Source organism: Loxodonta africana, chromosome 6, assembly GCF_030014295.1.
Source record: "Loxodonta africana isolate mLoxAfr1 chromosome 6, mLoxAfr1.hap2, whole genome shotgun sequence".
In the NCBI taxonomy this organism is placed as follows: Eukaryota; Metazoa; Chordata; class Mammalia; order Proboscidea; family Elephantidae; genus Loxodonta; species Loxodonta africana.
The window spans coordinates 67,418,703-67,433,699 of NC_087347.1; the positions used below are offsets into that span (position 1 = coordinate 67,418,703).

Sequence of the window (14,997 nt, forward strand, 5' to 3'; positions counted from 1 at the left end):
ATCCATTCATTTCCTATTTATTGAATTCCTATCCCGTCCTAGACACTGTACTTGGCACTTGAAGGGAAAGAGCCGGTAAACAATGGTAAATAAAATTGGCTTGCTTTCTGACCTCCTGTAGCATATACTTTTAATAGGTGCTAAATCTTATTCTTGGTAGTCTGACCTATGATGCAAACATGTAGGAAGGGCCAGGTGAGCAACGGTCAGATCTTGCCATATCTCCCAAAAACTCCCAAAAAGACAAAATGATCATCAGAAAACCCTCAAGTTGAGGTATCAAAGATATTAATAACAGTGCTAATTTCTATGGTTATAATATTACATATTTATATGTCATGGTATTTGTCTTAGTTATCTAGAGCTTCTGTAACAGAAGTCCACAAGTGGATAGATTTAACAAACAGAAATTTGTTCTCTCACAGCCTGGGTGGCTAGAAGTCTGAATTTGGGGCACCAGCTCCAGGGGAAGGCTTTCTCTCTCTGTTAGCTCTGGGGGAAGGTCATTGTCATAAATATTTCCCTGGGTCTAGTAGTTTCTCAGCACAGGGACCCTGGGTTCAAAGGACATACTTTGCTCCTGGCTCTTCTCTCTTGGTGATGGGAGGTCTCCTTCTTCTCTGCTCATTCTCTTTTATATCTGAAAAGAGATTGATTTAAGATACAACCTAATCCTATAGATTGTGTCCTGCCTTATTAACATAACTGCCTCTAATCCTGACTCATTAACATTACAGAGATTAGTATTTACAACACCATAGGATAATCAGATCACAAAATGGAGGACAACCACACAATACTGGGAGTCATGGCCTACCCAAGTTGACACACATTTTGGGGGGACATAATTCAATCCATAATAGTATTTTTTCATGGAAACTCTCATATGCATTATTATTTCATTAATAATTTAAAGATCTCTGTTTTAAGATTAAACAATTTCATTTATCTCTGTGGAGAGACATAAATATTTAATTATATAATTGCTGTTGTTAGGTGCCATCGAGTCTGTTCCGACTCATAGCAACCCTGTGTGTAACAGAACAAAGCACTTCCTGGTCCTACACAAACCTCACAATCATTGTTATGCTTGAGTCCATTGTTGTAGCCACTGTGTTAGTCCATCTCATTGAGAGTCTTCCTCTTTTTCACTGATCCTCTACTTTACCAAGCATTTTAGGGATTAATCCCTCCTGATAACATGTCCAAGTCTCCCCATCCATGCTTCTAACCAACATTCTGGCTGTACTTATTGTAAGACAGATCTGTTCATTCTTCTGGCACTCCATGGTATATTCGGTATTCTTTGCCAACACGGTAATTCAAAGGAATCAGGTCCTCTCAGTCATCCTTATTCATTGTCCAGCTTTCACATGCACATGAGATGATTGAAAACACCATGGCTTGGGTCAGGCACACCTTAGTCCTTAAAGTGACATGTTTGCTTTTTAACACTTTAAAGAGGTCTTTTGCAGCAGATTTGCACAATGCAGTCCATCGTTTGATTTCTTGACTGTTGTTCCCATGGGCATTGATTGTGGCTCCAAGCAAAATGAAATCTTGACAACTTCAGTATTTTCTCCTTTTATCATGATGTTGCTTATTGGTCCAGCTGTGAGGATTTTTGTTTTCTTTATGTTGAGGTGTAATCCATAGTGAAGGCTATAGTCTTCAATCTTCATCAGTAAGTGCTCCAGGTCCTCATCACTTTCAGCAAGCAAGGTTGTGTCATCTGTTCACCACAGGTTGTTAATAAGTCTTCCTCCAATCCTGATGCCACGGCATTCTTCTTCATAAAGTTCAGCTTCTCAGATTATTTGCTCAGCATACAGAATGTGTAAGTGGTGAAAGGATACAACCCTGATGCACACCTTTCTTGACTTTAAACCACACAGTATCCCCTTGTTCTGTCGGAGTGAGGTCTATGTACAGGTTCCTTATGAGCACAATTAAGTGTTCTGGAATTCCGTTCTTCACAGTGTTATCCATAATTTGTTGTGATCCACACAGTCGAATGCCTTTGCATAGTCAGTAAAACACAGGTAAACATCTTTCTGGTGTTCTCTGTTTTGCAAGCACTACCTGGTCCTACACAAACCTCACAGTCATTGTTGTGCTTGAGCCCATTGTTGTAGCCTGACGTCAGTACTGATTCCCCTTGTTCCACATCCTCATTTGAATCTGGCTTGAATTTCTGGCAGTTCCCTATCAGTGTACTGCTGCAACTACTTTTGAATGATCTTCAGCAAAATTTGACTGATATTAATGATATTGTTTGATAATTTCCATGTTTTGTTGGATCACCTCTCTTTGGTGATACAAATATGGATCTCTTCCAGTCAGTTGGCCAGGTAGCTGTTTTCCAAATTTCTTGGCACAGACAAGTGAGCACCTCCAGTGCTGCATCCATTGGTTGAAACATCTCAATTGGTATTCTGTCAATTCCTGGAGCCTTGTTTTTCGTCAGCACCTTCAGTGCAGCTTGGACCTCTTCCTTCAGTACTGTCGGTCCTTGATCTTATGGTACCTCTGAAATGGTTGAATGTCGACCAGTTCTTTTCAGTATAGTGACTCTATATTCCTTCCATATTCTTTTCACGCTTCCTGCATCGTTCAATGTTTTGCCCATATAATCCTTCAAAATTCCAACTCGAGGCTTGAATTTTTTCTTCAGTTCTATCATCTTTAGAAACGCTGATCGTGTTCTTCCCTTTTGGTTTTCTGTCTCCAGGTCTTTGCACATTTCATTATAACACTTGACTTTCTCTTCTCGAGCTGCCTTTTGAAATCTTTTCAGCTGTTTTACTTCATCATTTCTTCTGTTCGTTTTGCTACTCTGTGTTCAAGAGCAAGTTTGAGTCTCTGCTGACGTCCATATTGGTCTTTTCTTTCTTTCTTGTCTTTTTAATGACCTTTTGCTTTCTTCACATATGATGTCCTTGATGCCATTCCACAACTAGTCTGGTCTTTGGTCATTAGTGTTCAATGCATCAAATCTATTCTTTATTTTTATTATTTTCATTATATTTTATTTATTGTGCTTTAAGTGAAAGTTTACAAATCAAGTCAGTCTTTCATACAAAAACTTATAAACACCTTGCTGTGTACTCCTAGATGCTCTCCCCTAATGGGATAGCACGCTTCTCCTCTCTACTCTGCAGTCCCCGTGTTCATTCAACCAGCTCCTCTACCCCTCTGCCTTCTCATCTCACCTCTAGACAGCAGCTGGCCACATAGTTTCATATGTCTACTTGAGCCAAGAAGTTCCTCTACCCCTCTGCCTTTTCATCTCACCTCCAGACAGCAGCTGCCCACATAGTTTCATATGTCTACTTGAGCCAAGAAGCTCACTCCTCACCAGTATCATTTTCTGTCTTATAGTGCAGTCCAATCTCTGTCTGAAGAGTTGGCTTTGGGAATGGTTCCAGTTTTGGGCTAACAGAAGGTCCAGGGACCATGACCTCTGGGGTCCCTCTAGTCTCAGTCAGACCATTAAGTCTGGTCTTTTTATAAGAATTTAAGGCCTGCATCCCACTGTTCTCCTGCTTAATCAGGGATCCTCTGTTGTGTTCCCTGTCAGGGCAGTCATCGGTGGTAGCCGGGCACCATCTAGTTCTTCTGGTCTCAGCATCAAATCTGTTCTTGAGCTGGTCTCTAAATTCAGTTGGGATATACTCAAGGCCATACTTTGGCTTTCATGGACTTGTTCTAATTTTCTTCAACTTCAGGTTGAACTTGCATATGAAGAATTGATGGTCTGTTCCACAGTCAACCTCTGACCTCATTCTGACTGATGATATTGAGCTTTTCCAACTCTCTTTTCACAGATGTAGTCAGTTTCATTCCTGTGTATTTCATCTGGCGAGGTCCACTTGTATAGTCACCATTTATGTTGTTGGAAAAAGGTATTTGCAATGAAGTTGTTGGTCTTGCAAAATTTTGTCATGCTATCTCCAGCATCGTTTCTATCACCAAGGCCATACTTTCCAACTACCAGTCTCCTGTGTTTCCAATTTTTGTGTTCCAGTCATCAGTAATTACCAGTGCATCTTGATTGCATGTTTGATCTGTTTCAGATTGCAGAAGTTGGTAAAAATCTTCAGTTTCTTCGTCTTTGGCCTTAGTGGTTGGTGCATAAATTTGAGTAATAGTCGTATTAACTGGTCTTCCCTGTAGGCATATGGATATTATCCTATCACTGACAAGATTATACTTCAGGATAGATTTTGAAATGTTCTTTTTGATGATGAATGTGACACCATTCCTCTTCAATTTGTCATTCCTGGCATAGTAGACCATATGATTGTCTGATTCAAAATGGCCAATAGCAGTCCATTTCAGCTTACTAATATCTAGGATATCGATCTTTATGCATTCCATTTCATTTTTGACGACTTCCAGTTTTCCCAGATTCATGCTTCGTACATTCCACATTCTGCTTATTAATGGATGTTTGCAACTCTTTATTCTCAGTTTGAGTCATGCCACATCAGCAAATGAAGATCCCAAAAACTTGACTCCATCTACATCATTAAGGTCAACTCTGCTTTGAGGAGGCAGCTATTCTGTAGTCATAACTTGAGTGCCTTCCAACTTGAGGCGCTCATCATCCGGCACTATATCAGACAGTGTTCTCCTGGTATTCATAAGGTTTTCACTGGCCATTTTTTTCAGAAGTAGACTGCCATATCCTTCTTACTAGTATGTCTTAGTGTATAAGCTTCACTGTTCACTATTCACCAAGGGTGACCCTGCTAGTATTTGAAATACTAGTGGCAAAGCTTCCGACATCACAGCAACACGCAAGCCCCCACAGTACGACAAGCAGACACATAGTGGAGATATATATATATGTATATCTATATATATATACATATAATTATGTACACACACACACACAGCAAACCGGTTGCCACCGCATCAGTTCCAGCTCATAGCTACCCTATAGGACGGAGTAGAACTGCCTCATAGGGTTTCCAAGGAGTGCCTGGTAGATTCAAACTGCTTTAACCTTTTGGTTAGCAACCAAGCTCTTAACCACTGCACCACTGGAACTCCACACACATACACACAAAAGACAGCAAGTGTAACATCTGTAATTTTTTTTTTAATTTCTTCCTGATAGATTATATAATGGATTTATTAGTTTTTGACCAAGAAAATAAGATTAAGCAGTGATTAGATTTTTTTATAGAGTTGAGTTTAAATCTGGAATTACTGTTTTAAAAGCATGTTGACCAAAAAGGTGATTCTTGTAATTAAATATGAACCAAAACTATTTTTAGTTTTATATTATTTCATTTATATAAATTTTACTCCCAGTTCATGATTTGAAAGCCAGTGAACAAAAAATTTTGATGTTCTTAATCGTCAAATTATAAAAAATAAAAATTGAAAAGCTATCAGATGTGTTTTTCAAAGATGAATACAAGAAAATTAAACCTAGGGCTTGTTTTAACTTATGTTAAATGACAAACAGCAGCACATATCACCCTGTGAAAATGTTTATTAGTCTTAAAATTATTTTTTCATTTTCGAGCTTTAACTTTTTGAAATCTCTATTGGAGCTTTCTTCATATTTTCTACTTGTACTATATGCTCATTTTGTGTGTGTGTGTGTTTGTGTTATTACTTACGCTAATTAACACGATTTGAGGACCTCTTATATTCTTAAAAAAAAAATTTTTTTTTTTTTATATTCTTAGTAATTCAGGAGATAAATATAATATGGTCCCTACTATCAGTGAACTCACATTAGAATGGAGGATAGATATGCTGTGTGATAAGTGTAAAAATGATAGAGGAAGATAAAATGTTAGCACTTACCTTACTTGGAAACCCTGGTTGCGTAGTGGTTAAGTGCTAGAGCTGCTAACCTAAATGTCGGCAGTTCGAATCCACCAGGCGCTCCTTGGAAACTCTGTGGGGCAATTCTGCTCTGTCCTGTGGGGTCACTATCAGTCTGAATCAACTTGATGGCAAGGGTTTAGTTTAGTTTTTTTTTTTTTTTTTTTTTTGCCCCTGGTTTATCTTATCTTCACATTGAATGTTGAATCAGGGAACGTTTCACAGAAAAGGTTATGCTAAGATAGGGTTTGAGGAATGAGTAGGGATTGGAGATAAGGTTATTTCAGCAGAGATAGCAGCATATGCCTAGGTACAATCAAACAGCATTAGAAATTCAGAGACCACACCTGGTTTCTTGCTAATGAGAAGGAAGAGATGAGATGGAGAGATAGGCAGGGACATGATCTGGAAAAACCTCTAAGTCTTGTGAAAGAGTTGACCATGGAGAATTCAAGATTTTAAAGTAGAGGAACAAAGTGGTCAGTTTTGCAAGAATATGAAAGGTGAATTGAATGGGAAGAGCCTGGAGTCAGAAAATCATTCACAGGGTATATAATCTGTTGAAGAACAGGATAGAGTCAGCAGGTTGGGTGGCTATTTATATGTAAAGGGTGCATAACACCAACGATTTGAAAGTTTCTCTTAGGTTTTTGTCTTTAATTTTTATAATATTATGTGTGTGGGTACACATACATATGGAAATAACAGAAAGGTTTATTATTAGGTACTACTGTAATTTTACTTTAAAATGTTTTATTTTGAAATAATTTCAGACTTATAAAAAAAAATACAAAATGCCCCATATGCTCTTCAGCCCAGATTCCTTAAAAAAAAATTTTTTTAACTACATTTGCTTTTCGTTAAGCAGTAAATCAGTTTTTTTCTCCTGAACCATTTTGAGGTAATTTGCAGACATTTTTCCCCTAAATACATCAGCGTGTATATCCTAAAAAACAAAGACATGTTCCTATAGTACAATGATCAAAACCGGGATATTAACATTGGTATAATACTATAATCTATAAACTTTGTTTGAATTTTGCTTATTGTCCTAATAATGTCCTTGAATGTAAAATAAAAGCTCCCCCACCGCCCCACCCCAGTGTAGGGTCCAGTGCAGGATCACGTGTTACATTTAGTTGTCATTCCTCTTCAGCCTCCTTTGATCTGGAAAACTTCCTCAGTTTTTCTTTGTGCATCATGAGATGACATTTTTGAAGAATCAAACCTGTTACGATCGAGTTGATTCCGACTCATAGCGACCCTATAGGACAGAGTAGAACGGCCCCATTGGGTTTCTAAGCAGTGGCTGGTGGATTTGAACTGCTGACCTTTTGGTTAGCAGCCAGGCTCTTAACTACTGTGCCACCAGGGCTCCTTTTGAAGAATACAGGTCAATTATTTTGTAAAAATATTTCTCAGTTTGGGTTTGTCTGATGTTTCCTCATGATTAGATTTGGATTATGCGTTTTTGGCAGGGATACTACGCAAGTGATAACATCCTCCCTGTATCATATCGGGAGGCCCATGCTGTTTCATTCCATTATTTGGTTAAGGTGGTATCTCCCAGGTTTCCCTATTGTAAAATTGTTTTTTTCCTTTTGTAGCTTAATAAGTATCTTGTGGGGGAAATACTTTGAAAGTATGTAAATATTCTGTTTTTCATAAAATTTTTGTTCACTAGTTTTAACATAAAATAATGATTCTTACCTGAATCAGTTATTACTGTGGTGGATGCAAAATTAGGATTTTTAAAAATGTTATCATTTCTTTTGCATTTATTAGTTGGCTTTCTTCTGTATGCTGTGTTTGTAATGATAGCATATGTATAATGATACCATTAGTATCATATTTTCAAATTGTTTAGATTTGGCCAACGGGAGTGCCTTTGACATGTGCTCATAATGTCCTTTTGACATGTGCTCATAAATGTTTAAGCACTTCCTTATGTTCTGGCAACAGGATGTTCCAGAGTCATCTTGTACCTTCCCTACCCAGCTTTGGAATCTGCCATTTTTTTCCAAGGAGCCTTGATTCTTTTTAGTGTGAATGATACTTAGAAATCAAGATGCTCATTGCTACTGAGAGGTCATGTCTTTTAGGCCCTCTCAGTTGACAGTGGACAGAGCTAGGACACACACACACCCCTCTGTGTCTGTCTGTGTGTATTAAAAACTATGAATACATACTGATTTTTCTCCTTTTGCAACCAACATTACAGGATTCCTTCTATTCCCCTTCCCCCTTTCCGTATGCACAACTCCCTTCTTTGACAGAAACCTGGCTCAATTCTCCGCAGTATGTTTATTTATTTGCTCAGTCCTGGAATACACTGAAAGTAATTCAGAATTGCTAATCTGTACGGTAAAAAGCAGACTCATTTATTGGTGTTCAGTATTATAGTTCTTTTTTTGTTTGTTTGTTTATAGCCAGAGAGTATGTAGTTAAAACTACTGTGTCCAAAATTACGTGGGTTAGTTCTCCCCTCCTCCCCTGCCCTTGACTGTAGTTAGGCTAGTCATTTGACGTACTGTTAGAGACATTGGTTTCTGTTTGATTTCCATTTTAGAAATTTTTTCCTCTCATCTTTGTTGACTTTCTTATTTTTGAGTATGTGAAATATGAACATGGTTCCAAAAGTCAGAACTGTACTGAAAGGTATGCTAAATGTGACACTTTGCACAGTTTTCTCTGAGTTCTTGCATACTTATGTTTGTTTTTCTGTAGCCTTGATACTAGGACAGCTTGGCTGGAAAGAAAATACATGGTTCAAACTTGCTTTCCTCGTTTACAGTGTGGCCTTGCTTTATATGTTGTTTTTGAGAAGCCTAGTGTCAGACTTCTTAATTCTCTTAATCATGTAGGATATTTGATCCTTTTACTTGGAGTTCCTGAGAGACTCTTTTCTTTTTAAAGTAAAATGATTTTACTGAGATATATGTTAGAGTTGCTTGTTGCAGGTCAGTTGCCCTGCTACCTGTAGATCCATTAAATATGTAGAATCGGGTCTTTTATTGATGAAAAGTTTTCTTGGATTATAGTTTAGGTGTTAGTTTTATTTCAGTGTTTTGTTTTTCTTTAAGGATTCCACCAAACCAAAACCCATTGCCATTGAGTGACCCAGTAATACATGATTATATCTTTCCCTGTTTTTCATTTCTACAACTCTGTCTCTGACTCTTTGTACTTCTTTATCTCATTTTCATTCCTTGGTTCTTTTCCATTTTTCTTCAATGTCTTTTCATTAGGTTTTTATTTGAATCTGTTCTTGAGCACCTTGTAGTCTTTAATTCTGATGTGGTTTTATCTTTCTCTTCTACTTCTTTCCTGAGTTTGGTTATCTCTTCTTTTTTTCTTTTGTCCATTTTAGTCTTAGGTTTTATATTTTGGATCCAAAGTATTTTTCATATTCCTAAACGCTTGTTTAAAGATACATAATTCAGTTTAGGATGTTTATTAATGTTTTCTTCTGCTTTTAGTTTTTTTTTTTTGAGGATACATTTCATCAGCTTAATTGTTCTGATTTCATTTTTATAGTAGATTTATGTAGAAAACTGTGCTTTCTGCATTTCTGAGAGCAGGGCTAATGTTTTGGGGGTTTTATAGGATTACTTTTTTAAAGATTATCCTCTTCTTTCAGTGTTGAAAAATATTGTTTCTTTGCTGGATGGCTCTTTTCTCCCTTGTGGAGGAAAAAATTGTATGTCTCTCAATTTTTTAATTTATATTTTCTGTTTTTACAGGATCTTAAATTTCCCTCTTAGTTTCTTTTTCTGTCACCATCTAATTTCCAGTAAATATATTTTCCTTGCTTTTACTCTCTTCTCCCTTGAAGCATTGCCTTTCCACAGCTGCCTCCTTGAGTCCTGTGTGCACTTTTGAGTCCCTTTCCTCTAGTCTTCTACTGATCTTCTTTAGTATGTTCAAACTTAGGGTCAGCTTTCTCTTTCTGTGAGTGATTTTAGCTCTGTCTTATGTGGTCTGTTCTCTTCTTTTTTCTGTGCAGTGTTTCTTCCCATCGATCCACCTGCGCTCTCTCTAATGGATTAGGAAAGAAGCTTGAGAAAAAAATCCCTTTGGAAATAGAGTTTATGTTTTCTGCTTACAGGTAATTTGAAATCAGTAGTTCGTTCTATAGTTGTATTGAAGGTGTGGGATTTGTGTGGTTTTATTTGTTGTTTTCAGTCTGTTTAGTTTTTGAAAAGCTGAGGTGTAGATTCTGAAACTTTATTTCAATTGGTAATTTTTTTCCCTACTGAGCCCCAAGTAGGCATCACTCATAGCCCATCACACTTTCAGTGTATACTACCAGTGGACTGGAGTTAGCATTCAAGATGAGGCCTGTGTGCTTCCCTGATGCAGAATGCGTCCTTGGGACTGTATCGTTTTCCTTCAGCAAGGCTAGGCCCTATTCCAACCATAGTTCTGTATCTTAAGGCAAAATCATTGCAACATCTTTATTTTCTACCACTGCCTTCACAAACCCTAAAATGGAATGCCTCCCAGCTCCCATTATACATGTAGATATCTGTTAAAACGGAAGTATAGCCCCAAAAGATGTACAGTTGAGGTAACAGGTGTGATAAAGCAGGCCGGGAACAGTGTTGAGGTGCTTCTCTATCCTTAACACTCACACACACCCGATGTTTGATGTCTGTCCTTTTACAGAGGCTGCCTGGCAAAACATGAAATGACCCTATACTTCTGTAGTGTGAGGGCCTGGGGGCTATAATTGAGTTACTACCTCAGTGGTGCATAGATGCCAAGGTAGATTCCTGGGAGGTGGAGGGATCCTAGGGAAGGGGGTTAGGAAGGGTGGTTGTCTTGGTTTTGGTACCCTTTAATTTTAAGCATTGAAGCCGATGTGTGTGAGCTTAAGTTAAAAAGGAGGATTTAATGGGTTAAAAGGCTCCACATGCAGTGTATTAAGTCATTAAAAACAGCAAGTGCTGCTTTTGTGCCACCTACTTGACTAGTATGCTTTGTACTGGAAGCACTGACCACTTAGAGAAATCCCTTTTAAACTTAAAGCACTCTTTGTAAACAATATTTAGTTTCTCCTTTAAAACTTATTACATGTGTTGTATATTCCTATAAAATATAGTATTTGTTCTAATAGCTGTGCTACTGTCTCCCTTATATAATAGTAATTTGTGGCAAAAATGGGTATTATAAATTTATTAGAAATACTTGCTGCAAAAGACTTTATTTTTTATTATCCAGGTATGTATAAATGTGTATATATATACACACACACGTGTGTGTATATATATTAATACGAATTGCCTAGCAGCCTGAGGAGTCCCAAAGTTTCCTCTGGAGTTCTTTTTGTAGATTCCACAAATCAGGTAATCTGCCCAGTGAAAGGTGGGTGGCAGAGTCAGAAGCCATCTAAATATTGCAAGAAGAAAGAACCAGGAGCTGGAAAATACTTATGAAGTGAGAAGGTGATGGGGAATGGAGAAGAGAGTGATGGTGAAAGTTGTAATAAAAGTTAGGATATAGTTTCAGAAAATTGAAAATGTTCATGTTAACTAGTGACTTTTTTCATGTGTTCAAATACAGATAATGAAAACTCAGACTGTAGAGGTGGAAAAGTCAAATAAGCCATTTCTAAAAGGCAAAAGTTCAGTTGGCTCAGTATAAAGAAAGCTTTATAAAGTCCATCTTTTCATTCATGACCCTAATGGGCAGGTCCCAGGATGTTTTAGTAAAGGTCCCTAAACTATGTAATTTAATATTCTGTGCACAGCAACTACATACTCTATTCATAGTGCTTTGTTAAGTTTGAAATGATCTAAGCTTGTTTTTTCCTTACTTTTTCTCTTGCTAGTTAATTATTCTGCCCAGTGGCACTTAAATGAGAAAGTTGGCAGTGTCATAAGAAGGGAGTCTATTCAGTGGATATTTATCATGCTTTGGTCATGTGCCAGGAGTTGTCCTAGGCAAACAAATATACACATTCAAATGACTGAGCCAACACTGACCTTAGACATCAGAAATAACTTTGTTGGCTTATTGACTCTATCCAAAACCTATTGCTGTTAAGTCGATTCCGACTCTAACAAACGACGCTATAGGACAGAATAGAGCTGCCCCATAAGATTTCCAAGGCTGTAATCTTGACAGAAGAAGCAGACTGCCATATCTTTCTCCTGCAGAGCAGCTGCTGGGTTTGAACCACCGGCCTTTTGATTAGTAGCTGAGTGCTTAACCACTGTACCACCAGGGCTCCTTTGACTGTATAGGCAAAATAAATTGTTATTTAATTTGGGACATGCAGATAAGTATTAATATGTGTTGGGCTCAATTTCTCTTCAGCACTTTGAAATCTGTTTCTTTTCTGGGTCAGATAATACGACAGTTATTGCTTCGTCACCTAAAGATCTTCTTGGTTGTTTGACCAGCCACTGCTGTTCACACATCACAGTGAATGTATATTGTGTACATAAACTTTTGTTTTTCCTAGTAATTTAATCACTGAGCAAAAAGTATAATATGGTGATAGTGATAGATTGAGAGAGAGACAGCTGAGAAAATGACTGCAGTCACAAAGTCAGAAAGGCCTAAGGAGACCGGCAACAAAATTCTCCAGTGCCAACAAAGAGGCAGAAGCTGGGATTCTGCCTGCTTGCCTGCTCCTTACTTATCTTCTGGCTATTTCATTTATGAGAATCGGTCCCCTCCCTCCTCCGCAGGCTTAAATCGGAAGCAAATAATCAGATCTTTCTCACTTTAGAGTGTGAAAGTGAATGTGAGAATATTTTAAGAGAATGTATAATCTGTTACCTGCCTTGTCTTGAGATTTTGAAATAAAATATTGCTAAGTCTACAAACTTTTTTTTTTAAAGGATTATAGCTGTCTTTTACAGTATTGATATATTTACCGATTTATTCTTTTTAAATTTTATCATGGACATTTTCAAACATATACAAAGGCAGAGAGGAGATTAAAATGAACCACTCCCATCATCCACTTTCAATAGTTACCAACAGGTGATGAGTTCTATTTCATGTATATCACCTCCCCATTATTAAAGCAAATTCCAGGCATCATTTTATTTATAGATATTAAAGTATATGCCAGTAAAAGTTAAAGGACTATTTAAAAAAATGACCTTAATATCCTATCTTTAAAAAACAATTCTTTTTAAGGACCTTTCCAAGGTCCCTAAAACAAAACAAACAAAAAACCCACACTCATTGCCATTAAGTCGATTCCGACTCCTAGCAATCCTTTAGGACAAAGTAGAACTGCCCCATAGGGTTTCCAAGGCCCTAAATCTTTTTCTTTTGTGTGTGTACATAAGGCTTTCTTCTTTTTTTTAGTTTTATTGTGCTTTAGGTGAAAATTTACAGCGCAAATTAGTTTCCCACTCAAAAATGTGTGCGCAAGTTGTTTTGTGACACTGATTATAATCCCCGCATTGTGTCACCTCTCTTCCCCTTTCCCTTTCCACCCTGGGTTCTCTGTGTCCATTCGCCCAGTTTTCCTGTCCCTTCCTGCCTTCCTCTTGTTGATTTTGGGCAGGTGTTGCCCATTTGGGCTTGTATACTTGATTGAATTAAGAAGGACGTTCGTTCCTTACGTGTGTTATTGTTTGTTTTATAGGCTTGTCTAATGTTTTTTTTTTTTTTTTTTCCCTAATATTGGCTGAAAGGTGGACTTTGGGAGTGGCTTCAGTTTTGAGCAGGGTGCGAGGCTGTAATTCTTTATGAAAGCGCAGTGTCTCATCTTTCTCCCATGGAGTGGCTGGTGGGTTTGAACTACTACCCTTTTGGTTAGCAGCCAAGTGCTTAACTCCTTACAAGGTTCCTAGGTGGCACAAATGGTTTGGGGTTGCCCCTTAGTTGGAATTGACTTCATGAACTAACAAACAACAGTAAAGACCTTTACTATTTGTATTACAATAAAGCTATTACATTAATCAACCTAGCACATCAGAGGTAGTATACTTGGGACATAAGCGAAGGGCCGTGGAGACTCAGACAACCTTAGGTTAAATGCCAGCTTATCTACTCGGACCGGTTAACCTCTCTTCATCTCACTTAAACCTTGGCTTCTTCAGCTGTTAAATGGTGGGAATAATAGTTCTAACTTCATAGGATTGTTAAGTTATAAATGAAGTGGTACATGGAAAGTGTTTTAAATAGTGCCCATAGCACATGCTCGGTAATGTCATTATTATTTTCGTAATTTTTATTTGGAAGTATAAGAAAATAGATAATTAAGCTCCCTCCTTTTAGTGTAGGTGATGTGTCAAAATATTATGCATTCAACGATACTCTCAATATCTAATTCTAGGGAATACAGAACGATCCTAGTGTTTTTTCATTCAAAGGCACATTTTATACATTTCTCAAAAGCAAGCTTGATTGGCATTTAAACATATAATACCGTTGAAAGGAATAAACGTTTAACCTTTAATCAACTCTTGGATGTCTTTATGTGTGTTGGTAGAAAAACTCTGAGATACTGTAAGGGATAGGACCTTTATTTATAATTTTTATAATAAAAAGCTATTGGGTTAGTACCAGTTTATTTCAACCAATGTAAAGTTTGGACAGTCTGGGCACATGAAAGTGATATTAACACTATTGCTTATGCTGTCCTTTGTTCCCTCCACGTAGTCTACTTTCTTAATGCTTTATCCCATCCAGAGTGTACAGTCTTGACAAATATTGCTTTGACTTTGTAGCTGAAGTTCTTTCATACCAGTGTGTTCTAATTATTGGGGAAGTAAGGGGAATAAATTGCTCAGCATATGCAATTCATTTTTACAGACTTTTGGAACATATTGGTTACGTATTTTTAGATTTTGTTTTTTTGATGCCTAAAATGCACATCATTTTCTTCCAGATTTTTCTGATTTATAAAACTGGCAATTCTGTTATTTATTTTATTATTTTTTGACAGCTTTATTGGGGTAGATTTTACATATCATAAAATTCATCCAATTTAGATGCACAGTTCAGTGATTTCTAGTATATTTATGGAATTGTACAACCATCACTGCAGTCTGGTTGTTACAACATTTCTGTCACCCAAAACAGAAACCTCATGCCCATTAGCAGTCACTCCTCATAGCCACCCCAGCCTTAGACAGCCACTAATCTACTTTGTCTCTATGGATTTACTTGTTCTGGACA

At 37.4% G+C, this 14,997-nt stretch overlaps 1 protein-coding gene across 4 annotated transcripts in view; it reads left to right on the plus strand.

Moving 5' to 3' along the window:
• The window catches only part of SESTD1 (SEC14 and spectrin domain containing 1), a 129,060-nt gene that overhangs the window by 26,631 nt on the left and 87,432 nt on the right, over nt 1-14,997 (plus strand). The window contains exon 1 of one of the 4 annotated variants that reach the window (XM_023542800.2): nt 7,264-9,955. The exons of 2 other annotated variants lie outside the window; for them this stretch is intronic. In XM_023542800.2, coding sequence (XP_023398568.1) covers nt 9,822-9,955 — 134 coding nt within the window. In that variant the 5' untranslated portion in view covers nt 7,264-9,821. Of the gene's footprint in view, nt 1-7,263; nt 9,956-14,997 lie in introns of those variants that run through there. One more of the 4 variants, XM_003406191.4, reaches the window with a different exon arrangement.